Below are 27,025 nucleotides of genomic sequence, written 5' to 3'. Positions count from 1 at the left end.
TGCTCCAAAATTACGCGATTAATGCAGAATGTTCAAAATGGCCGACTTCCTGTTCGGTTTCGGCCATGGCGCCAAGAGACTTTTCTTTTAGTTGCGACATGATACAGGTGTGTACCGATTTTCGTTCATGTACGTCAAAGCGTATTATGGGGCTTGAGGCGCAAAGTTTTTTCTGTCTGAACCAATCAGATGAAGGGTGGGCACGCTTTTTGGCGTCTAGCGTCGCCACGGTAACGCTTTCGAAAGAGAAAAGTAATGCGTGGGGTCGGATGATGGAGACGCACATTTTGATGTATAACACACTTGGGGGAACGTTACGGTTCGGGCTGAATTAACTTTCGAAGGAATGGCATAAATTTCGCCAAAATGACACGACTAATTCAAAATGGCCGACATCCTGTTCGGTTTCGGGCATGACCCCAAGAGACTTTTGTTTAAGTTGTCCCATGATACAGGTGTGTACCGATTTTCGTCCATGTACGTCTAACAGTATCGTGGGGCTTGAGGCACAAAGTTTTCAAGGGGGCGCTGTTGAGCCATTTTGCCACGCCCATTAATGCAAACCTTTAAATATCAAATTTTTCGCCAGGCCTGACTAGGGTGCAAAATTTGGTGACTTTTTGGGCATGTTAAGGGGGGCAAAAAGGCCTTCACTTTGTCAGGAAAATAATAATAATAATAATTAAAGCTGCAAGCAGCGATGAACGGGCCCTCGCACTCACGGCCACCGCCCCCCTTAAGCATATCAGAAACGACACCACCCACGACTTTCTATGTCAAACCATTCAAAAGTTATAGCAGAAAATCGGGGCAACGAATCAGAAGAAGGGGCGGGGCTAATTAAGGCCAAAGAAGCTCAAGGAGTCCATAAAGAATCTGATGACACCACCCAGGACTCTCTATGTCAAACCATTACAAAGTTATAGCAGAAAATCGGAACAACCAATCAGAAGAAGAGGCGGGGCTAATTCTGGCCAATGAAGGTAAAGGACTCCATAAAGCATCTGATGACACCACCCAGGACTCTCTATGTTAAACCATTCCAAAGTTATAGCAGAAAATCGGGACAACCAATCAGAAGAAGGGGCGGGGCTAATTAAGGCCAACGAAGCTTAAGGACTCATTACAGAGTCCCATGACACCACCCACAACTTCCTATGTCAAACCATTCAAAAGTTATGGCAGATAAAAATATTCTAGGGGGCGCTGTTGAGCCGTTAGACCACGCCCATTAATGCAAACCATGAAATATCAAATTTATCACAAGGCCTGGCTTGCATGCAAAATTTGGTGACTTTTGGAGAACTATCAAATATGGACCAATCACATGAAGGGGGGGCGCGCCTTTTGGCGTCTAGCGTCGCCACGGTAACACTTTTAAAAGAGAAAAGTAATGCGTGTTGTTGCAGGATGGAGACGCACATTTTGATGTATAACACACCTGGGTGCACGTTACGGTTCGGGCTGAATTAACTGCCGAAGGAATGGCATAAATTTCGCCAAAATGACACAATTTATTCAAAATGGCCGACATCCTGTTCGGTTTCGGCCATGGCTCCAAGAGACTTTTCTTTAAGTTGTGCCATGATAGAGGTGTGTAGCGATTTCCGTGCATGTACGCCAAACCGTATTGTGGGGCTTGAGGCACAAAGTTTTCCGGGGGGCGCTGTTGAGCCATTTTGCCACGCCCATTAATGCAAACCATGAAATATCAAATTTATCGCCAGGCCTGGCTTGCATGCAAAATTTGGTGCCTTTTGGGGAACTATCAAATATGGACCAATCAGATGAAGGGGGGGTGCGCTTGTTGGCGTCTAGCGTCGCCACGGTAACACTTTTGAAAGAGAAAAGTAATGCGTGTAGTCGCAGGATGGAGACGCACATTTTGATGTATAACACACCTGGGTTCACGATACGGTTCGGGCTGAATTAACTCTCGAAGGAATGGCATAAATTGCGCCAAAGTGACACGATTAATTCAAAATGGCCGACTTCCTGTTCGGTTTCGGGCATGACGCCAAGAGACTTTTCTTTAAGTTGTTGCATGATACAGGTGTGTACCGATTTTCGTGCATGTACGTCAAACCGTATCGTGGGGCTTGAGGCACAAAGTTTTCAAGGGGGCGCTGTTGAGCCATTTTGCCACGCCCATTAATGCAAACCATTAAATATCAAATTTTTCGCCAGGCCTGACTTGGGTGCAAAATTTGGTGACTTTTTGGGCATGTTAAGGGGGGCAAAAAGGCCGTCACTTTGTCAGAAGAAAAATAATAATAATAAAAATTCCTGCAAATACAATAGGGCCTTCGCACTGCAAGTGCTCGGGCCCTAATAATAATAAAAATTCCTGCAAATACAATAGGGCCTTCGCACTGAAGGTGCTCGGGCCCTAATAATAATAATAATAATAATAAAAATTCCTGCAAATACAATAGGGCCTTCGCACTGAAGGTGCTCGGGCCCTAATAATAATAATAATAAAAATTCCTGCAAATACAATAGGGCCTTCGCACTGCAAGTGCTCGGGCCCTAATAATAATAAGAAAAATTCCTGCAAATACAATAGGGCCTTCGCACTGAAGGTGCTCGGGCCCTAATAATAAAAATTCCTGCAAATACAATAGGGCCTTCGCACTGCAAGTGCTCGGGCCCTAAAAATTCCTGCAAATACAATAGGGCCTTCGCACTGAAGGTGCTCGGGCCCTAATAATTAAAGCTGCAAGCAGCGATGAACGGGCCCTCGCACTCACGGCCACCGCCCCCCATAAGTATCAGAAATGACACCACCCACGACTTCCTATGTTAAACCATTGAAAAGTTATAGCAGAAAAAAGGGATAACCAATCAGAAGAAGGGGCGGGGCTAATTCAGGCCAATGAAGGTCATGGACTCCATACAGAGTCTGATGACACCACCCACGACTCTCTATGTCAAAGCATTCAAAAGTTATGGCAGAAAATCGGGACAACCAATCAGAAGAAGGGGCGGGGCTAATTCAGGCCAATGAAGGTCAAGGACTCAATACCGAGTCCCATGACACCACCCACGACTCTTTATGTCAAATATCTGGAACCATTTTTTTCCTAATTTTTTAAATATTTGTAAGGTATAAATATTAGTAAAACACTATATTTTATATTATTACTTTTTCTGTAACCATTCTACCGATGTCTAACCGGGCTGAGCACGGGACTATTTCTGACGTCACCACATTACAACAGCTGATCGGTCGGGGGGCGGGGCCGTCATCACCCTACTCGCCAATGATTGGTCGGGGGGCGGGGCCGTCATCACCCTACTCGCCACTGATTGGTCGGGGGGCGGGGCCGGCAGACGTTTGAATCAGGAAGCGGGAGTCAAACCATTAAAAAGTTATAGCAGAAAAAAGGGACAACCAATCAGAAGAAGGGGCGGGGCTAATTAAGGCCAACGAAGCTTAAGGACTCATTACAGAGTCCCATGACACCACCCACAACTTCCTATGTCAAACCATTCAAAAGTTATGGCAGATAAAAGTATTCTAGGGGGCGCTGTTGAGCCGTTAGGCCACGCCCATTAATGCAAACCATGAAATATGAAATTTATCGCCAAGTCTGGCTTGCATGCAAAATTTGGTGACTTTTGGAGAACTATCAAATATGGACCAATCACATGAAGGGGGGGGCGCGCCTTTTGGCGTCTAGCGTCGCCACGGTAACACTTTTGAAAGAGAAAAGTAATGCGTGGTGTTGCAGGATGTAGACGCACATTTTGATGTATAACACACCTGGGTGCACGTTACGGTTCGGGCTGAATTAACTGCCGAAGGAATGGCATAAATTTCGCCAAAATGACACCATTTATTCAAAATGGCCGACATCCTGTTCGGTTTCGGCCATGGCTCCAAGAGACTTTTCTTTAAGTTGTGCCATGATACAGGTGTGTAGCGATTTTCGTGCATGTACGTCAAACCGTATTGTGGGGCTTGAGGCACAAAGTTTTCCGGGGGGCGCTGTTGAGCCATTTTGCCACGCCCATTAATGCAAACCATGAAATATCAAATTTATCGCCAGGCCTGGCTTGCATGCCAAATTTGGTGCCTTTTGGGGAACTATCAAATATGGACCAATCAGATGAAGGGGGGTGCGCTTGTTGGCTTCTAGCGTCGCCACGGTAACACTTTTGAAAGAGAAAAGTAATGCGTGTAGTCGCAGGATGGAGACGCACATTTTGATGTATAACACATCTGGGTTCACGATACGGTTCGGGCTGAATTAACTCTCGAAGGAATGTCATATATTGCTCCAAAATTACGCAATTAATTCAGAATGTTCAAAATGGCCTACTTCCTGTTCGGTTTCAGCCATGGCGCCAAGAGACTTTTCTTTTAGTTGCGACATGATACAGGAGTGTACCAATTTTCGTTCATGTACATCAAACCGTATTATGGGGCTTGAGGCGCAAAGTTTTTTCTGTCTGAACCAACCAGATGAAGGGTGGGCGCGCTTTTTGCCGTCTAGCATCGCCACGGTAACGCTTTTGAAAGAGAAAAGTAATGCGTGTAGTCGCAGGATGTAGACGCACATTTTGATGTATAACACACCTGGGTGCACGTTGCGGTTCGGGCTGAATTAACTGCCGAAGGAATGGCATAAATTTCGCCAAAATGACACGATTAATTAAAAATGGCCGACTTCCTGTTCGGTTTCGGGCATGACAGCAAGAGACTTTTCTTTAAGTTGTCCCATGATACAGGTGTGTACCGATTTTCGTGCATGTACGTCAAACCGTATCGTGGGGCTTGAGGCACAAAGTTTTCAAGGGGGCGCTGTTGAGCCATTTTGCCACGCCCATTAATGCAAACCATGAAATATCAAATTTTTCGCCAGGCCTGACTTGGGTGCAAAATTTGGTGACTTTTTGGGCACGTTTAGGCGGGCAAAAAGGCCTTCCTTTTGTCAGGAAAATAATAATAATAATTAAAGCTGCAAGCAGCAATGAACGGGCCCTCGCACTCACGTCAACCGCCCCCCATAAGCATATCAGAAATGACACCACCCACGACTTCCTATGTCAAACCCTTCAAAAGTTATAGCAGAAAAAAGGGACGACCAGTCAGAAGAAGGGGCGGGGCTAATTCAGGGCAAAGAAGATCAAGGACTCATTACAGAGTCCCATGACACCACCCACGACTCTCTATGTCAAAACATTCAAAAGTTATAGCAGAAAATAGGGACAACCAATCAGAAAAAGGGACTGGGCTAATTGTCACCAATTATGGTCAAGGACTCAATGCCGAGTCCCATGACACCACCCACGACTCTCTATGTCAAACCTTTCAAAAGTTATGGCAGAAAAAAGTATTCTAAGGGGCGCTGTTGAGCCGTGAGGACACGCCCATTAATGCAAACCATGAAAAAAAAAAATCAGATCACTCAAATGAACGACGATCATACAGTACAGCTGTATCTCATGGTCCAGAATGTATGATATTATATTAATCTATTATACCATATTATATTACATGTTGTTATTTCATATTAGCGTACCCAGTAATATAGCATATTGTATTATTGCATTGTATGTTGCTTCATTTCATATATTTTTGACTGTATTATATTGTAAAATTATATATCATAGCGATTGCATTATTATATAATTTCAATTTATAACACTAATATACAATTCCTCACACACACACTCCTTCCAAATGTTTCTTTTTTTTCTCCATTATGACAATTGTATGCTGTCATCCGTTATGTTTTTTGTTTTTAAGCTTGTTATGTCTGTTATTCAAATATATTTATACATTCATTAATATGCTATACTGTACTTTGTATTGTGTATATTGTGTGTGTGTGTGTGTGTGTGTGTGTCTGTGTGTGTGTGTGTGTATATATATATATATATATATATATATATATATATATATATATATATATATATATATATATATATATATATATATATATGTGTGTGTGTGTGTGTATACCTGAAGTGTGACTACCTGCAGAACGTATTTTAGCATGAAAGCTTGCATATTTAACGTACATCAAGCATCCTGTATCATAGCTACATGTCTGCCGTTTGTAACAAAGCAAACCGCGTGAAAATCGGTTGAAAATCAAGTGAGTTATAGTTATTTTACTTATGCAGACACCTCCTTCCACAATAGAAGTGAACGCTCTAGAGTTAAAGCGATACCGATCCAAGATGGCGGCCACGCCCGACGTTCTCAGGCAGTCAATGCGGCGCCTCGACCAAGATGGCGGCCGCGCTGAACATCAGCCCCTCCCCCCGCGGGAGCTGCGCGCGCAAACTCCACTCAAATTCAAAAGTTATGGCAGAAAATCGGGACAACCAATCAGAAGAAGGGGAAAGAGAAAAGTAATGTGCGTCGTCACAGGACAGAGACGAACATTTTGATGTAAAAAAAACACAAAAATTGCTGACAAAAATTTTGGCATATCAAGCCAGGCTTGAACTCTCGACCTCTGGCAGTAAAGACCGCAATAACCTGGCTGAGCTAAGTCTCAGCTATTCCTTTTATTTGACCTACTGGCTTAGGCCAGACCAACATAGCGATAAAATGTCTGGAACTTTTTTTTCCTAATTTTTTAAATATTTGTAAGTTATAAATATTAGTAAAACCCTACTATTTAAATTATTACTTTTTCTGTAACCATTCTGCCAAGGTTGTAACCGGGCTGAGCCGGGAATGTTTCTGAAGTCACCACATTACAGGGAGCTGATTGGTCGGGGGGCGGGGCCGTCATCACCCTACTCGCCACTGATTTGTCGGGGGGCGGGGCCGTCATCACCCTACTCGCCACTGATTGGTCGGGGGGCGGGGCCGCCATCACCCTACTCGCCACTGATTGGTCAGGGGGCGGGGCCGGCAGACGTTTGAATCAGGAAGCGGGAGTCAGCGCGAGAGCGACTGGCGGCTCGCGGCAATTTTATTATAAAAAAAGGACAACCAATCAGAAGAAGGGGCGGGGCTAATTCAGGCCAATGAAGGTCAAGGACTCCATAAAGAATCTGATGACACCACCCACGACTCTCTATGTCAAACCATTCAAAAGTTATAGCAGAAAATCGGGCCAACCAATCAGAAGAAGGGGCGGGGCTAATTAAGGCCAACGAAGCTTAAGGACTCATTACAGAGTCCCATGACACCACTCACGACTCTCTATGTGAAACCATTCAAAAGTTATGGCAGAGAAAAGTATTCTAGGGGGCGCTGTTGAGCCGTTAGGCCACGCCCATTAATACAAACCATGAAATATCACATTTATCGCCAGGCCTGGCTTGCATGCAAATTTTGGTGACTTTTGGAGAACTATCAAATATGGACCAATCAGATGAAGGGTGGGTGCGCTTTTTCGCGTCTAGCGTCGCCACGGTAACACTTTTGAAAGAGAAAAGTAATGCGTGGTGTCGCACGATGGAGACGCACATTTTGGTGTATAGCTCACCTGGGTGCACGTTACGGTTTGGGCTGAATTAACTGCTGAAGGAATGGCATAAATTGCGCCAAAATTACACAATTAATTCAAAATGGCCGACATCCTGTTCGGTTTCGGCCATGGCTCCAAGAGACTTTTCTTTAAGTTGCGACATGATACAGGTGTGTATCGATTTTCGTGCATGTACGTCAAACCGTATTGTGGGGCTTGAGGCACAAAGTTTTCCGGGGGGCTCTGTTGAGCCATTTTGCCACGCCCATTAATGCAAACCATGAAATATCAAATTTATCGCCAGGCCTAGCTTGCATGCCAAATTTGGTGCCTTTTGGGGAACTATCAAATATGGACCAATCAGATGAAGGGGGGGTGCGCTTGTTGGCGTCTAGCGTCGCCACGGTAACACTTTCGAAAGAGAAAAGTAATGCGTGTAGTCGCAGGATGGAGACGCACATTTTGATGTATAACACATCTGGGTTCACGATACGGTTCGGGCTGAATTAACTCTCGAAGGAATGGCATATATTGCTCCAAAATTACGCAATTAATTCAGAATGTTCAAAATGGCCGACTTCCTGTTCGGTTTCGGCCATGGCGCCAAGAGACTTTTCTTTTAGTTGCGACATGATACAGGTGTGTACCGATTTTCGTTCATGTACGTCAAACCGTATTATGGGGCTTGAGGCACAAAGTTTTTTCTGTTGAACCAATCAGATGAAGGGTGGGCGCGCTTTTTGGCGTCTAGCGCCGCCACGGTAACGCTTTTGAAAGAGAAAAGTAATGCGTGTTGTCGCAGGATGGAGACGCACATTTTGATGTATAACACACTTGGGGGCACGTTACGGTTCGGGCTGAATTAACTTTCGAAGGAATGGCATAAATTTCGCCAAAATGACACGACTAATTCAAAATGGCCGACATCCTGTTCGGTTTCGGGCATGACCCCAAGAGACTTTTGTTTAAGTTGTCCCATGATACAGGTGTGTACCGATTTTCGTGCATGTACATCAAAACGTATCGTGGGGCTTGAGGCACAAAGTTTTCAAGGGGGCGCTGTTGAGCCATTTTGCCACGCCCATTAATGCAAACCTTTAAATATCAAATTTTTCGCCAGGCCTGACTAGGGTGCAAAATTTGGTGACTTTTTGGGCATGTTAAGGGGGGCAAAAAGGCCTTCACTTTGTCAGGAAAATAATAATAATAATAATTAAAGCTGCAAGCAGCAATGAAAGGGCCCTCGCACTCACGGCCACCGCCCCCCCATAAGCATATCAGAAATGACACCACCCACGACTTCCTATGTCAAACCATTGAAAATCTATAGCAGAAAAAAGGGACAATCAATCAGAAGAAGGGGCGGGGCTAATTCAGGCCAATGAAAGTCAAGGACTCCATACAGAATCTGATGACACCACCCACGACTCTCTATGTCAAAACATTCCAAAGTTATAGCAGAAAATCGGGACAACCAATCAGAAGAAGGGGCGGGGCTAATTAAGGCTAACGAAGCTTAAGGACTCATTACAGAGTCCCATGACACTACCCACGACTTCCTATGTCAAACAATTCAAAAGTTATAGCAGAAATAAGGGACAACCAATCAGAAGAAGGGGCGGGGCTAATTCAGGCCAATGAAGGTCAAGGGCTCCATAAAGAATCTGATGCCACCACCCACGACTCTCTATGTCAAACCATTCAAAAGTTATGGCAGAGAAAAGTATTCTAGGGGGCGCTGTTGAGCCGTTAGGCCACGCCCATTAATGCAAGGCATGAAATATCAAATTTATCACCAGGCCTGGCTTGCATGCAAAATTTGGTGACTTTTGGAGAACTATCAAATATGGACCAATCAGATGAAGGGGGGGCGCGCCTTTTGGCGTCTAGCGTCGCCACGGTAACACTTTTGAAAGAGAAAAGTAATGCGCGTAGTCGCAGGATGGAGATGCACATTTTGATGTATTACACACTTGGGGACACGTTACAGTTCGGGCTGAATTAACTGCCGAATGAATGGCATAAATTTCGCCAAAATCACACGATTAATTCAAAATGGCCGACATCCTGTTCGGTTTCGGGCATGACCCCAAGAGACTTTTGTTTAAGTTGCGCCATGATACAGGTGTGTACCGATTTCCGTGCATGTACGTCTAACAGTATTGCGGGGCTTGAGGCACATAGTTTTCAAGGGGGCGCTGTTGAGCCATTTTGCCACGCCAATTAATGCAAACCATTAAATACCAAATTTTTCGCCAGGCCTGGCTTGCATGCAAAATTTGGTGCCTTTTGGGGAACTATCAAATATGGACCAATCACATGAAGGGGGGGTGCGCTTGTTGGCGTCTAGCGTCGCCACGGTAACACTTTGGAAGGAGAAAAGTAATGCGTGTAGTCGCAGGATGGAGACGCACATTTTGATGTATAACACATCTGGGTTCACGATACGGTTCGGGCTGAATTAACTCTCGAAGGAATGGCATATATTGCTCCAAAATTACACGATTAATGCAGAATGTTCAAAATGGCCGACTTCCTGTTCGGTTTCGGCCATGGCGCCAAGAGACTTTTCTTTTAGTTGCGACATGATACAGGTGTGTACCGATTTTCGTTCATGTACGTCAAAGCGTATTATGGGGCTTGAGGCGCAAAGTTTTTTCTGTCTGAACCAATCAGATGAAGGGTGGGCACGCTTTTTGGCGTCTAGCGTCGCCACGGTAACGCTTTCGAAAGAGAAAAGTAATGCGTGGGGTCGGATGATGGAGACGCACATTTTGATGTATAACACACTTGGGGGAACGTTACGGTTCGGGCTGAATTAACTTTCGAAGGAATGGCATAAATTTCGCCAAAATGACACGACTAATTCAAAATGGCCGACATCCTGTTCGGTTTCGGGCATGACCCCAAGAGACTTTTGTTTAAGTTGTCCCATGATACAGGTGTGTACCGATTTTCGTCCATGTACGTCTAACAGTATCGTGGGGCTTGAGGCACAAAGTTTTCAAGGGGGCGCTGTTGAGCCATTTTGCCACGCCCATTAATGCAAACCTTTAAATATCAAATTTTTCGCCAGGCCTGACTAGGGTGCAAAATTTGGTGACTTTTTGGGCATGTTAAGGGGGGCAAAAAGGCCTTCACTTTGTCAGGAAAATAATAATAATAATAATTAAAGCTGCAAGCAGCAATGAACGGGCCCTCGCACTCACGGCCACCGCCCCCCATAAGCATATCAGAAATGACACCACCCACGACTTCCTATGTCAAACCATTCAAAAGTTATAGCAGAAAAAAGGGACAACCAATCAGAAGAAGGGGCGGGGCTAATTCAGGCCAATGAAGGTCAAGGACTCCATACAGAATCTGATGACACCAACCACGACTCTCTATGTCAAACCATTGAAAAGTTATAGCAGAAAAAAGGGACAACCAATCAGAAGAAGGGGCGGGGCTAATTCAGGCCAATGAAGGTCAAGGACTCCATACAGAATCTGATGACACCAACCACGACTCTCTATGTCAAACCATTGAAAAGTTATAGCAGAAAATCGGGACAACCAATCAGAAGAAGGGGCGGGGCTAATTAAGGCCAACGAAGCTTGAGGACTCATTACAGAGTACCATGACACCACCCACGACTCTCTATGTCAAACCATTCAAAAGTTATGGCAGAGAAAAGTATTCTAGGGGGCGCTGTTCAGCCGTTAGGCCACGCCCATTAATGCAAGCCATGAAATATCAAATTTAATACCAGGCCTGGCTTGCATGCAAAATTTGGTGACTTTTGGAGAACTATCAAATATGGACCAATCAGATGAAGGGGGGGCACGCCTGTTGGCGTCTAGCGTCGCCACGGTAACACTTTTGAAAGAGAAAAATAATGCGCGTAGTCGCAGGATGTAGACGCACATTTTGATGTATAACACACCTGGGTGCACGTTACGGTTTGGGCCGTATTAATTGCCGAAGGAATGGCATAAATTGCGCCAAAATTACACAATTAATTCAAAATGGCTGACTTCCTGTTCGGTTGCGGCCATGGCGCCAAGAGACTTTTCTTTAAGTTGCGACATGATACAGGTGTTTAGTGATTTTCGTTCATGTACGTCAAACCGTATTGTGGGGCTTGAGGCACAAAGTTTTCCGGGGGGCGCTGTTGAGCCATTTTGCCACATCCATTAATGCAAACCATTAAATTTCAAATTTATTGCCAGGCCTGGCTTGCATGCAAAATTTGGTGACTTTTGGGGAACTATCAAATATGGACCAATCAGATGAAGGGGGGGCGCGCTTTTTGGCATCTAGCGTCGCCACGGTAACATTTTTGAAAGAGAAAAGTAATGCGCGTAGTCGCAGGATGGAGACGCACATTTTGATGTATAACACATCTGGGTTCATGATACGGTTCGGGCCGTATTAATTCTCGAAGGAATGGCATATATTGCTCCAAAATTACGCGATTAATTCAGAATGTTCAAAACTGCCGACTTCCTGTTCGGTTTCGGCCGTGGCGCCAAGCGACTTTTCTTTAAGTTGCGACATGATACAGGTGTGTAGCGATTTTCGTTCATGTACGTCAAACCGTATTATGGGGCTTGAGGCGCAAAGTTTTTTCTGTCTGAACCAATCAGATGAAGGGTGGGCGCGCTTTTTGGCGTCTAGCGTCGCCACGGTAACGCTTTTGAAAGAGAAAAGTAATGCGTGGTGTCGGAGGATGGAGACGCACATTTTGATGTATAACACACCTGGGTGCACGTTACGGTTCGGGCCGTATTAACTGCCGAAGGAAGGCATAAATTTCGCCAAAATGACACGATTAATTCAAAATGGCTGACTTCCTGTTCGGTTTCTCGACATGACGCCCAGAGACTTTTCTTTAAGTTGGGCCATGATACAGGTGTGTACCGATTTTCGTGCATGTACGACAAACCGCATTGTGGGGCTTGAGGCACAAAGTTTTCCGGGGGGCGCTGTTGAGCCATTTTGCCACGCCCATTAATGTAAACCATTAAATATCAAATTTTTCGCCAGGCTTGACTTGCATGCAAAATTTGGTGACTTTTTGGGCACGTTTAGGGGGGCAAAAAGGCCTTCCTTTTGTCAGAACAATAAGAAGAAGAAGAAGAAGAATAATTCCTACAGATACAATAGGGCCTTCGCACTGCAAGTGCTCGGGCCCTAATAATAATAAAAATTCCTGCAAATACAATAGGGCCTTCGCACTGAAGGTGCTCGGGCCCTAATAATAATAAAAATTCCTGCAAATACAATAGGGCCTTCGCACTGAAGGTGCTCGGGCCCTAATAATAATAATAATAATAAAAATTCCTGCAAATACAATAGGGCCTTCGCACTGAAGGTGCTCGGGCCCTAATAATAATAAAAATTCCTGCAAATACAATAGGGCCTTCGCACTGAAGGTGCTCGGGCCCTAATTAGCAGACGAAAGGTCAACGCTGCTCAACTGTGCAGAAACAAACTCATTTCTGACCAAATATCATTTAACGTGTGATTCGTAAGTACTGATGCACGTGGTTGATCTTTCCGCTGGTCCCGGGGTGGCTGGCTGTAACAAGCGCCCCACAGAGACTGCATAGCAAAGTTTACCGCCTCACGGCCTTGCAGAATATCAGAAACATACACTTACATACATTTTAAAACGAAAGTAGTGACTTATATCAGTTCATACATCTAAAAAGTAAACACTTCATTATCTGGACATCTAAATTCTTATTAACTTCATGAATGCATACGGCCCAGTAAAGGTGTGAACATGAGTGGTTGCTATGTGCTAAAGTATAACTGCTAACAGAGATTTTCAAAGCACCAATTAAGTTTTGATTATGTTGTCAGGCAACTATAATGATACCGAGGAGTAATATATAAGATGGAGAAGAGCTTTGAGGTGCAGGTATGGGACTCACCACTCCTTTCTCCCAGATGACAGACATTCGGTCCTCCACGCCGTTCACTCCGTTGGGGATCCTGGTGAAGTCATCTTTGCCGAGGGCCTTCTGGCACACGGAGAAGGTGCAGTTGTCTGTCCCCGTCACGCTCAGGTCATCGCTAACCCAATCAACAGTAAGACACACATAAAGAAATGACTTTGTACTACAGGAAAACTAAATCTAAAACAGTAAGAACTGTAAAAATGATGGTTAACCTTCAAGCTTTGTTGGATCGTTCTATCACACATATTCAGAGGTGGGTAGTAACGAGTTACATTTACTCCGTTACGTTTACTTGAGTAAGTTTTGGGAAATTTTGTACTTTTAGGAGTAGTTTTGAATCACTATACTTTTTACTTTTACTTGAGTAGATTTGTGAAGAAGAAACTGTACTCTTACTCCGCTACATTAGGCTACGTTGAGCTGTTACTTTTCTTTTATCCCTTTTATCCGTGTATGCGTCAATCTCATGACATCACTGGGTGATTCTTTGGGAAAAATGTTTGTTTTTGCACGTTTTGTCACATTTACACAGACTCACACAGAGTTTCTATGAGTTCATGTTTGTTCTAGTTCTGCCTGGTTAAAAAAGAAAAGTACAAAGGCTTGAAATTTTGTGCTACTTGTGCTCAATTTATTTTTTTATTCTGTTATTATTTTATTTATTTTATTATTTATTAAAGTACTTGAATTTACTTTAAGATTATTTTAATTTAAGCTATTTTTTATTAATTCTAATTTATTTTATTATTTTATTGATTGAATTTGCCTGAAGATGATTATTTTGTACTTTTGTCTGTTTGAATGGTTTTGTTATTTATTTTTTTGTTAAAAAAATAAATCAGACGTTACTCAACAGTTACTTAGTACTTTTTTTATTTTTTAAATAAATATTTATTTTTTAAATAATATTTCTATTATTTATTATTATTATTAATATTAATAATTTATTTATTTATGTATTTATTATAATATTATTTATTAATTAATAATATTAATAAATTATTATTTATTTTCTATTTTTAAATAATATTTCTATCCCGGTTTTTTCCCCATTTTATCACCCAGTGCTCCTACCTAACAGTCCTGGGCATTGCCATCTTCTACCAACCCCGGGTTGGCTCAGGTGCACTGAGCTCAGGTCTCCTCCTTAACCTGAGGAGTGAGCAGCAGCTTCTTTTCACCAGACAGGGTGGGGTTTCTCCAGCCGGACGTATCACGTTATTCCTGCCGGATCCTCCCCATGTATAGCATGTATAGCTCAGGACTGTGTGCATGTTTTTGTGAGGGTAGCTCACATTAGCTACCCAGGGGAACACGGGGAGAACATACAAACTCCACACAGAAAGGCCCTTTCACCAACCCCACCCAGGGCGCTGAAGTCATGGGGCACTTCAGCGCCCACAGCATCCCCGGCGGGAATCGAACCCAGGACCTTCTTGCTGTGAGACCGCTGCACTACCAGCTGCGCCACCGTGCCCCTGAACAGTTACTCAATACTTGAGTAGTTTTTTCACCAAGTACTTTTTTACTTTTACTCAAGTAATTATTTGGATGATTACTTGATTACTGAATACTTCTACTTGAGTCATATTATCCTGAAGTAACAGTACTTTTACTTGAGTACAATTTTTGGCTCCTCTCCTCCACCCCTGCACATATTACATTCCTGTTTCTCCATCCAGAAACTCTAAAAAAAAAAGAAAAGTTTCCAAACACTAGCTCAAATTACAAACTACTCCTAATGTTGCTGTTTCTGTACTTTCAGTTGCACGTACTTGGCCAGCAGGTCCATGAGGAACCCGGGGGTGCTGGGGTCCGGCCTGAGTGGGGGGCCCATGACGAAGGAGGCAGCATGGGCCCAGTCCTTGTTCCAGTAGTGGGTACCATCAGTACCTAATCCAGCTGCAATTGGCTCCCCAAACACCACACGGCCTTTAACAGGAGACATACAGTATTTAGACCTTTGTTCACAAGGTGACACAGTGTCCTGAAGTCTGTGACATGTTTGGGTCAAAATACCAGACACATTCAGTTCAACAGCTCCCTTTTCAGCCACAGTGTTAGAGCTCCGTTCAAAGCAGGAGGTTTTAGAGGGTGGAGTCAGACACTTGACTCCACCTGGGTCTGCTTCTTTTCCCACAGTTTTGGGCTACATACTTCCGAAGGAAAGAAAATGCAGCAAGATTTAAAACCGATATTTTGTCTTAGTTTATATTCTAATTCCGGTTAGAGCGCCCCGAGCGGTGGAAGAAAAATCCACAGAATAGCTGCACCTTTGTATAAGCTGCATGGTTGAAAACCTATGAAAAAAGTAGCGGCTTATAGTCCAGAAAATACAGTAGTTAGCTACATTCTGTTGCAGATAATTTATTGTTTTACATTGATTGTACAGTTTCTAACTCCTTCCAATTCTAAGGATGATCTGACTAATGTGTCAAAGTGAAAGGCCACCTGAAAAGGTCTCCGTGTCCACGCCTGCCCCTGTTGAAACAGCAGGTGGCAGCAGCGCACACTCACCGTCTCTGCGTGCACTAGACACCACCTTGGCAGCAGATTTACTCATCACATGGACCACATACAGAGGGCAGTTGACAGCGTGGGCAATGGTGATGGCTCGTTGGGTGGCCTCGGCCTCCACCTCCTCTGGCCGACACAGTTCGTGACCCTCGGGGCCCGTGATGCCCATGGACAACATCTTCTTAGCCCCCTGGTGGATCCCAGTGGGCGTGGATGAAAAAGACAGGGTTTTTATAGCACGGAACAAGCAAAGAGTTTCATTGTGTTAGTAATCAAAGCACATGCTGAAATCTACACATTATGCATTTTCTGCAGTAAAGAAAATGTTTCATATTTAACATACAACAGCAGTGCTCATGGGCTCCTCATCATGCAGCAAACACGCGAGTTGCTGTTCAAGTGTTTGCTGCCCCCTGGTGGAGGTTTGCTGTCATGACACATGACATTACCGGCACAGTTGTGTGATGGTGAAGGGAGGATCTTGTTAAAGGCCTTCTCCTACACGACCAGGATAAATAAGGTAAGTAGAATCTTAAAATTTATTTGGTTAATGTTTTTTATTTTGTGGAAAAGTGCATGAAGCAAAATATAGTCTGACGGTTTTATCCTTTCTCTGGACTTTAGTTATTGAATACTGTGAAATCTTCCATGACTATTAGTGCTGCAGTGTCTGTTGTTCTTGGAACACACACTGAAATTAAGCTGCCATCAAGGTGAAACATTAACTCCCAGCTGCCTGTGGACTGTTTGCACAGCTATTACCTCCAGACCTCGACCAAACCTTCTCAGAATCACAAAAAGGAAGGCATTGTGTAATCTGATATGTTTGTGGCACTGATTTTGTTCAGATCCAGTCACAGCAGGCCTGTTTAGACTCTCACCTGAGGCGCAAATGGAAACTAACCTACCAGGGGGGAACGTGAAAGGACTGGTTTTTGAATGTGTGATAGAAAGAGATAAGAAAGATATAAATATGTGAGTAATTAAAAATGTCTCCATGTCTTACACTAAACTTCAGGACATTTTTGAGTGTATTTATTTTCAAACATGGCACTAACATTTTTCAGTTTTTTTTCCAGCCAAATAGAGAATTATACATTTTTCCATATTATTTCAGCAGCTTTCTTTAAAATTAGAAGTTTACTGTAGTTCATATTCAGTAGAATTGAATTCAAATAGTTTAACTTGGCTCAATGTTGAGGGGCATGCATGCTCACAAATACTATATTTTCCAGAGGAAAAAGGCAGGATTTTGTTCATTCTGTCGTGTTTAAGCCACTGTGGAACCGATTTGGAGGTAAGCATGGGATCATTCCTCCATTTAGAAGACCCATTCAGAGAAGGGCCAAACCTTCACTTTTTGGCTGTCTGCTGGTGTTACTGAAATATATCCAGAGTCTAGCAGGGACCTTCTCTGGCGGTGTGACCTTTCAGCACATGTCAGGACAGGGGACGTCTTACCGTGGATAACTATACAGTGTCAGCCAGCGTCTTTACAAGGTCCCTCAATGTTATTCTGGGGTTCACGATAAATGTACGCCAAAGCGCATTTGTCTCTGGGACACATTGATGGCTGAAACTAAGTGAAGCCTGAGCACCATGGAGGCTGTGTGCTCCCATGCCTTCTTTGGTGTACTATTGTTTTCATGGATGAATGTAGGACTTTCAGGTATCTGGAAATTGTGTGCAAAGATGAATCAGACTTGTGATGGTCCGTATTTTCCCCCCTTACGTCTTGAGGGACCTCTTGCGATTTTTACACAATGGCATATAATAAGACCCTTGAGTTTGAAGGTGTGCCTTAAAATGCATCTACTGGTGTCGCTCCAATTAATTGAGAGGATGCCAGTTAGAGCCAGTTAGAGGCGTCTAATCCAAAAACGTGATCATGTGGAGTTCTTCACGCTGGTTATGGCCACAGTCAATTGACTCAATGTAAAACTTTCTCTCTCTCTCTCTCTTTCATTATTCTGACATTATAAAAATAAAAAAAAATTTATTCTTATCTGACTGAATAGTTTGTCCTTGCACTAACTGTATGTAGCCTACTGGCTGCAACTGTATGTGGTGATACTCAGTACTGGAGTTGAGGGGGGATGAGGGGGGATGGCATCCCCCCTGAAATAAAAATGGTCAAAATCATCCCCCCTGTAAAACTGCCATCCCCCCTTTCCATCCCTTATGTCATTTCATCAATGAATGTGGTTTTACTGCTATTTCAACATTTAGAGTCATCACCAGAAAAATAACACCAGAAAAATAACTTATTTGACAATTTTCCTTTTTCAAGTAAATTTTCACTTGAAATAAGTAGAAAAATCTGCCGGTGGGACAAGATTTATCTTCTCATTACAAGCAAAAAAATCACTGGCAGATTTTTCTACTTATTTCAAGTGAAAATATACTTGAAACAGGTGAAAAATTGTTGTCTTTTCCAGTGATGAGTCTTGTTTAAAGTGTAATGAGATTTTTTTTACTAAAACTAGATATTTGAACTAGAAATAAGACAAATATTCTTGTAAGGATTTTGAGTTTTTGCAGTGATCCATTGTACTTATCCTGTGAAGGACAGAGTCATATTGATAAGTTCAGAAAAGTGTTTTTTTTTGTTGTGTTTTGATGTATTTGATGTAAGCCCAGTGGATATTTAAAGCTTACAGAAGGCTGCATTTAACTGCTGCTATGTCATTCCTGCAGTATTTCTGCAGGTGTTTTGGTCAGTGCTATTATTTGTAATATATTATATTATTTGTAATCAGCAAAAATGATCTGTCCCAATATGATAAAATCCACCATCCCCCCTGATTTTATTTTACAACTCGAGTACTGGTGATGCGGTAGTACAAACCTCAGCAATCAAATCTCCGTTCTCAGCGTGCACCTGAGCTATAGCGCCAATCTCCTTGCACTGAGCAAAGGCGGCGTATAACTCGAAGTCCTGCAGCATGAACACATCTTTGTAGGCCATGAACATCTTGAAGGAGTTTACACCTTTTTCTTTGGCTAGAGTCTCCATCTCCTTCTTGACCTGGAAGAAGAGGGTACAATGTTGGGGAAGGATATGGAGAGATTCCTCCGCGGAGAGGGCGGGTCATCTGAGCAGACCTACTGCCTGGTCAAAACTCCGTTAACAATCATCTTCCCATTCACCTGGTCGCCCCACCATGTGACAGCCACATGCAGCGAGTAATCACAGCAAACTTTGGGATCTGCAGTCTTACGCCAACAGTCGTAGGCCTCCAGGAGAGACTTGCCCCTTTGGGGGATGACAAAGTCCAAGATCATAGTGGTTCCTCCTGCTACAGCAGCCTGTAAACACACACATTACCACACAGATCACAGTTAAAGATTAACGTGCCGACTGTGGAGCAAAAATGCTCAAAATATGGAACATGGGCTAATTTAAACAGCTTCCTGGTGGTGGTATATCCGTCGCTGGCAGAGAAATCAGATGATTACATGCACAATTGCGAAGGATGACGCCTTGAGTAGGCGGTATCATGTCACCGTAAATGGATTAAAAGCACGTGAAAGCACGCAGGGTTGCAGGGTTTAAACACAGATATTTTCTCATTTTAATGTCTGTAAATTGTGAGTCACAAACTGGAGTAACATGTAGCTCCTTTATTAGCACGCAGCTCGCTCGACAGCTCTGACTCAAATAATACCTGATGGCCATAATTGATTTTGCAAACCTAAACACACAGATTAGTTAGACAAACAGTGTGTATCGCTGACCTTTCCTCGGATAATTCTCTGCAGATGAATGAGTTGTGAGAAGAGAAAACTGGTGCAAATGTGACATATATAAAGCTATGACTGAAGCAGAATGAAGGTCATTAAAGAGCACACATTAAGATGCTGCTCATTTCCTCCAAGACATGGGCTCCACAACACCAAGATAACCGATAACTCCCTACATGCACCTTGTGAAAAATAATAATAATAAGAAAAAGCCTCTACTCTCAATACATTTTTTTAAGACGGTCTCTTTAAGCAGAAATGCATGTTAAATCAAACATATTTCTGGTTACAAACCTTCAAAGTTAAACATTTTACGTATTAAAAAGAAAAAGTTTAGTGTTTTATATCACAGAGAAGAAATAAGATGTTAGACAGATTCCAATGAGCCAAAGTTCCCGAAGCAGATGCATAGAAACTGAACAGTCATCAATCTAGCTCTGATCTGTGCTCTTCAGAGCTGAGTGGAGTTGATACAGAACAAAAAACAACCGAACAAAAAAAGTTGCTTTTTTTTTACCTTTATTTCTCTGCAGACAGTATAAACCCTCAAATTCCTTTTCTTGTTAACTTTATAAATATATCCATTTTTGAATGTCAGGCCTGCAACAATTATGTGATAGTAACATTTTAACCACTTTGTAGTATTGCCTCTCCTTCTTATAAGACTTCAAAGGCTTCTGAAATTGAAGATACCAACTTATTAAGTTGATACATCATGAGGCGTGTTATAGGATGGTACTGTCTTTGGTGCATTTTTATTGTTTCAATTCTCATTTTCTGTCATTATGCAAGCCAAGTACCCTCCTCTTCCTCAGGCATGTCTTTGCAATGTGTGCAAAATGTGGTTTTGTATTTGCATTATTTTGATTATTTTATTTTATTTTAAGTCTTTAAGGCAGTATATGATGCTCTAACATCTCAATGTACTTTTCTGCAATAATGCTGCCCTCACAGATTAATAAATGACCCTCATACCACGGCAGCACCTGGCTTTTGGACTTTTAATGTTAATGAACAGTCTGGATGGTGCTTTTCTTCCTCGGCCCAGAACAGACTGCTTCTGTTTCTTCTAAGGAAGATGATTCACACGAGCACAACCCATGTTCCCACTGTGTTACAGTCAGTACTGGAGTTGAGGGGGGATGGGGGGGGATGGCATCCCCCCCTGAAATAAAAACGGTCCAAATCATCCCCCCTGTAAAACTGCCATCCCCCCTTTCCATCCCTTATGTCATTTCATCAATGAATGTGGTTTTACTGCTATTTCAACATTTAGAGTCATCAACAAAAAAATAACACCAGAAAAATAACTTATTTGACAATTTTCATCTGTTTCAAGTAAATTTCCACTTGAAATAAGTAGGAAAATCTGCCAGTGGGACAAGATTCTTCTCATTACAAGCAATAAAATCTTGTTCCACTGGCAGATTTTTCTACTTATTTTAAGTGAAACTCTACTTGAAACAGGTGAAAATTGTTGTTTTTTCCAGTGATGAGTCTTGTTTTAAGTGTAATGAGATTTTTTTCCCAAATTAGAGACATTTTAACTAGAAATAAGACAAATATTCTTGTTAAGATTTTGGGTTTTTGCAGTGATCCATGTTACTTATCCTGTGAAGGACAGAGTCATATTGATAAGTTCAGAAAACTGTTTTTTATTGTTGTGTTTTGATGTATTTGATGTAAGCCCAGTGGATATTTAAAGCTTACAGAAGGCTGCATTTAACTGCTGCTATGTCATTCCTGCAGTATTTCTGCAGGTGTTTTGGTCAGTGCTATTATTTGTAATATATTATATTATTTGTAATCAGCACAAATTATCTGTCCCCATATGATAAAATCCACCGTCCCCCCTGATTTTTTTTACAACTCGAGTACTGGTTACGGTCCATCCTAGATGGCTCACAGCTCCAAGACGTCACTGTTGCTTCGAGACAACGTTGACATCAACCTTCTCTTACACCACAAGTGTTTTAAGTGATGTCTGTGTGTTTAGTACCACTTGAAAGAAAATGCCCATGTTGTCATATCAGCTAATGATGAATAATGGTTTTTAACGTGGTATTATCTGGGGGTGCAGAGATCAGATTTCCAGGTAAGGCTTTAACCCTCGTCCTGTATGCACTTAAATTCCTCCAGATGTCTTTGAATTACTTATTATTATGAACTACAGGAGAAGAATAAATCCCTTCCAATATTTATTTGAGGAACATTGCAAAAAATAAAAAATACAAACATGTATCATGCTTTAAACTAAGCATTTGTGATACATCAAACATTTGCCTCTCCTACCTAGGGGAGGTTTTAGCAAGTACAAACCTGGGAGTTGTTTCAATGACATGTGCTTGCAGTAGACAAGCTGAGATTACACAACAAAACATTTCAGCAATATATCCTGACCAAGGATTAAAAAATGGTGAAGAAGATGGTAGAAGACATGGGAGGAGTGAAAAAGTCCCTCAACACACAAGAGTTGAGTGCTTTGGTTAAGCAAAAGGAGCTGGTGAAGTTGGTTGAGGAAGTGCTGCATCTGAGAGATACAATTAAGGAAAAAGACAAGAAAGATTGAAAAACTACAAAAAAGAGTAGATGACTTGGAACAATACACTCGGATGACCTGCTGATTACTAGATTAGTGACAAGACACCGTAGGAGACAAGGAGGGTGAAATACACTCACTTAAACAAGTCATCAACTTCTTTCTCAGCAAAGACATCCATCTCTAGAAAGTAAGAACATTTCTGCTTGCCCCACTCTCCCTCAAAAACAGGGGAACAGCCCTGAGATCATACTGACATTATATACAGTAAATATTCAAATATAAAGTTAAAGTGCTTAAATTAGCTAAAAATCTCAAGGGCTCAGGTGTATATGTGAGTCCTACAAAATAAATCAGAAATGGTGCGGCAGGCAAGGATGCTGAAGAAACAGAAGAAGATCCAGGATACATGGACAAGAAACTGGAAAGTAATGATCAACTTAATGGAGCACCAGAGCAGACAACATCCTGGCGATGAGAGAAATGAAAGACCTGGAAAAATTTAAGTAAAACTACTGTATGATGACAGGAAAAAAATGACCTGCTTGGTATAGTAAAACCTAGTAGGCTAATTAAAAAGAAGAAATAATTAAATGAAAATAGAGGACCAAATAGACTTTAAAACATTTGAATTCCAGGACTACAAGCCCCATGATCTGGAAACTGACATTTGTCCAAGAACTGAAATCTGAACGGAGGATTTTACTCTGAAGAGGACATTAATGCTGTGACTGAACAGTTTCTCTGGTTCATTTCAACAGCAGTCTCTACAAAAATCTGGATAAAATCAAGGATTATCTAAATAAAATTGTTTTAAGTTCAGATTTAGAGAGATTGTGAGGTTGTGATTGTGATTTATTTAAGCAAAATAGGATTAACAAAAAGGGAGTAGGAGTCGCTTTATTTGTAAAAAAGGGGTTTACAATGTAAGGTTATGGATACAATTCTTCTGTTTCTGTTGACGAGTTAATTTAGTGTGTTACAGTTAACTCAAGACATGTATATTGATTAGCTGTATCTATAGGAATCCCAGGTCATGCATAGATGAAATCAACAAAAAAAATCTCTGAGTTACATTTTAAACAAAATAGTAGAAATCTTTTGGTAAGTAAGAATTTGAATATAGATTTGCTAAAATCTTGTGAACACAACACAACTTCAGATATTGTTAATAACATGTTCAGTTTGGGCATGTACCCTCTAATATCCAAACCAAGAAGAATAACCAATGACAGTGTGTCACGTTTTTTAGCGTTAAGGTCACAGACTTTCACAGTTTGGGTATTTAAGTTCCTGTTTTATTTTGAAACCCCATGTCCTTGTGTTTAAATTATGTCTGACTTCCCTTGTTCCCATCTGCCCTGATTGTGAGCACCGGTGTCTCATCAAGCCTTCTGTGTATCTCGTCTCGTCTTTGCCTTGCTCCCTGCTGGTCTGTACTGTTTCCATCCTCCATATTTCAGGTCAGGGTTTTGTATTTTTTGCTCATGTTTGAGCTCTTGTTTTTTTTTTTTTTTTTTTGTAATTCCTGCTCAGCAGGGTTTTTGGTTTTGTTGGATTAAATAAAGCATGTTTTTGGAACTCCTGCATCTGGGTCCTAGCCTGCCACGCTCCTTGACACAGTGCAACTTTGATAACATCCTTGTTAACTTAGCTGACAGAAAAGTGGTTTATTGCTGACAGATAGAAGTGTCTATTTGCCAGTTTTCATCATGTTTGAATTTAAGTTAGTGATACAAAAAGTAGAAGTGTCTAAGTTACAGAGAACAAGACGCCTGATGCTATTGAGGCTTTTAAAGTAGCACTTGGTAACCATGACTGGACTGAGGTCAATGTTGAAGATGCCAATGATTCCTATAATGATGCATTTATGTTGATCTATAATTATTATTGTCCAATTAGGAAAATTAAACAGGCATATTTCATGGATGACAAGTGGCTTGTAAACTTTGTCTAGAAAGAAAAATTGCTGTCTAAAAAATGTATTATGTATCCAACCAAAGGAAATGAAGGAAAGTACAAACGGTATTGAAACAGACTGACCTCAATTATAAGAGAGCAGAGGCAGCGTTATTATAGCATGCAACTTCAAAGGTTTAAAACAAATATTAAGGCAACTTGGTCAGTCACAAGCGAGGAGACTGACCAGCGTAATCCTAAATGTTCCTTAACACAAATAGTGGAAAATAATGGTATAGTAACTGTTGTCAAACAGGAAATGGCAGATGAATTTAATGATTTCTTTGTTGATGTGGGCTCTAATCTAGCAAAGCAAATACAAGTTGTACATATTACAGATGAAAAACTTGGCATTGAAAAGAATCCAAATTCCATGTATCTTGGACCAGTGTGTGAGAATTATGTACTAGACGTTGTTAGAAAATTCAAGAGATATACAGATTGTAATGATATAAAAATGTTGATGATCAAGTAGGTGATTCAAGAGTTTTGAAATGACTAATTTTCACAGATTATGCTAATTTATATTCTTCAGGACCTGATCTTGCTCAATTTCCCCGATTGAAATCGACCTGAAAAAATGTAAGAGATGGTTTGATTTAAATAATTTATATCTGAATGAGAGACAAAATTTGTGATGGATGCAACAAGGCAAACGCAAATATAAAAGTAATTTGGGACGGGGCTGAAACAGAATGGGTCAATGAAACAAGGTGCTTGGAGTGATTATAGATCATCAGATTTCCTGGAAATAACATACACTACATCAGGAGTAAGATATCAAAAACACTCTATACTCTATAAAACAAAAAGTATATTGAATAAGAAATCTCTGCATGTTCATCAGTTGTGCTTCCCTATCTTTCTTACTGCTGTGAAATTTGGGGAAACACCTGTAAAACATACATAGACCCTCTAATTAAATTATGGAAAAGGGCACTGGGGCAAAGGCAAAAAAAGGGTACTGAAAAGAGTAATTAATAAATTAGGCATTCGTGATCCTAGAAATTGCATAAAATCTAATCTATTCAAATGTGTTAATATTGTAAGATAAAAAATGTTGATTATACTGTTTTGTGTTGTAAATAAAGACATTCCCTCAAGCATCCAGTCCTTTTTTTTTAAATTGAGAAAAAGCAGTTGTAAGCTGAAAGGTCTGCCACGATTATACAATAAGGCAAGGATGAATGTGAGGCAGAGATGTGTGTCTGTCTCAGGAATCAAACTCTGGAAAGATTTTTAAGACACATTTAAGTTGACTGAAACTGTTAAAATTCAATAAGAACTTAAAATGTGAGTTAATTGATGATATAAACAATTGATTGAATTAAATGAACATTGTTGAAATATAAAAAAAAATGTTGAGTTAATCAGGCCTCTGTAAGCAAGTTGCTTAAGCCCAATCCTTTTTTGGTTGCAATTGAAACATTTGAAATAATGTATTATTTCTGAATGTGAATAACCAAAATACACTTCATTCATTCATTCATTCATTCATATATGAACGTCTCATGCGTTTGTTGACTCTGCCACGTTTGGTCCTCAAAGACTCCGCCTTTCATGAATATTAAATAGTTACAATGTTTACCTGTAGTCACGTGTTTGAAACGAGAGTATCACATTGATGCTAAATTGCTAAAGTTATGTGGAATGTGTCCCAGTTCTGAAATGCAAAAAATGGTTGAATAACAACCAAGGACATGAAGCTGCAAAGGAATAAGAATCAAAGGGGCGCATGGCTCAGCCCTTCTGTCATTATACTGTATCTGATTCCTCTGACTGACATGTGCATCAATCCCACATCAGAGCAAGTGCAGGATCTACTTCTGCTTCATGGAAAGTGTTGCTTCAGTCACAAGTTCTGAGTTTCCTGCAACACCAACCCCCTCATCTTTGGAGTAGAACCAAGGTTCATTCCATCTATTGTTGTTTTAGTCCAACATATAACTAGAATAATAACAAATCCATCAGACAGTGAAAACCATCAGACAGGATTAAACACGAACTTTAGTCCTTCAATAATTGGAAATATTTCGGGTTAAACAAAATAGAGAGAAGTTAAGAAAATATTTGGATAAGATAAGATACGATAAGATAACTAAGATAAGAACTTGAAAGCATCATAATGTTGAGGACAGGGAGGGATGCAGGTGGGTCAAACCCACGTATCAGTTGACAAGGCAAGTTTACACGCGTAATTTTTGCTGTGTGATCTAAAGGAAGAAGGTATAAAAATGAAAATAGTGAATTAGAGCCCAGTCCTTTGATTGCGGTGTGATCTGCGCGTACTGCACCTTGGTCCCGATATGGAAATCATCCACAGCCTTGGTGCCCATGAAGGCCAGCTCCATGTGCGTGTGCGTGTCGATGCCGCCCGGGATCACCAGTTTATCGGTGGCGTCTATGACGCGCACTCCCGCTGGGATCTGAAGATTCGGTCCAACTTCAACTATTTTCCCATTTTGGATGTAGACGTCGCTGATCACAGAGCAGTCGTCGTTCACCACCCGACCTCCTCTAATCAGGATCCCGCTGCGCTGCTGGGCCATGTCTGCAGCTGCTCTGCACAATGAGCCGAGCACAAAACTGCAGCAGCTGAACTCTGCTCTGGATCCAAGTGCACAAGTGCGCGCTTGTGCGTAAAAGAGAGAGAGAGTGAGAGCCGGGGGGTCCGCAGGTTTACTAAAAGTACATCGATCAGCTTCAAAGTTCACTGCAGATAAAGATACTGAAATGCAAGATTGTGCATGCACCTGCAGAGCAGAGGAGGCACCACTAATAATCCGTTTTGTGAGCTTGGTAATGAATGTGTCTGCTGTAGCTATGGGACAAGGTTGAAAATCAATATTGGATGCTAGTGGTCATCTTTGTCCTCA

The 27,025-nt window shown here is 41.6% G+C and overlaps 1 protein-coding gene across 1 annotated transcript in view; it reads right to left on the bottom strand.

The window, feature by feature from the left end:
- Positions 1-26,781, bottom strand: part of dpys (dihydropyrimidinase) — a 51,922-nt gene extending 25,141 nt beyond the window's left edge. Inside the window, exons 1-6 of the mRNA XM_061716040.1 lie at positions 26,444-26,781; positions 19,058-19,216; positions 18,756-18,935; positions 15,908-16,097; positions 15,166-15,322; positions 13,364-13,505 (exon numbers count right to left, since the gene is read on the bottom strand). Coding sequence (XP_061572024.1) covers positions 13,364-13,505; positions 15,166-15,322; positions 15,908-16,097; positions 18,756-18,935; positions 19,058-19,216; positions 26,444-26,698 — 1,083 coding nt within the window. The 5' untranslated portion in view covers positions 26,699-26,781. The remainder of the gene's footprint in view (positions 1-13,363; positions 13,506-15,165; positions 15,323-15,907; positions 16,098-18,755; positions 18,936-19,057; positions 19,217-26,443) is intronic.
- Between the last annotated feature and the right edge of the window lie 244 nt (positions 26,782-27,025).

The sequence above is a fragment of the Cololabis saira genome, chromosome 3 (assembly GCF_033807715.1).
Source record: "Cololabis saira isolate AMF1-May2022 chromosome 3, fColSai1.1, whole genome shotgun sequence".
Lineage (NCBI taxonomy): Eukaryota > Metazoa > Chordata > Actinopteri > Beloniformes > Belonidae > Cololabis > Cololabis saira.
Note: the sequence above shows the minus strand (reverse complement) of the source record. Positions and strands in the feature narration are given on the sequence as shown.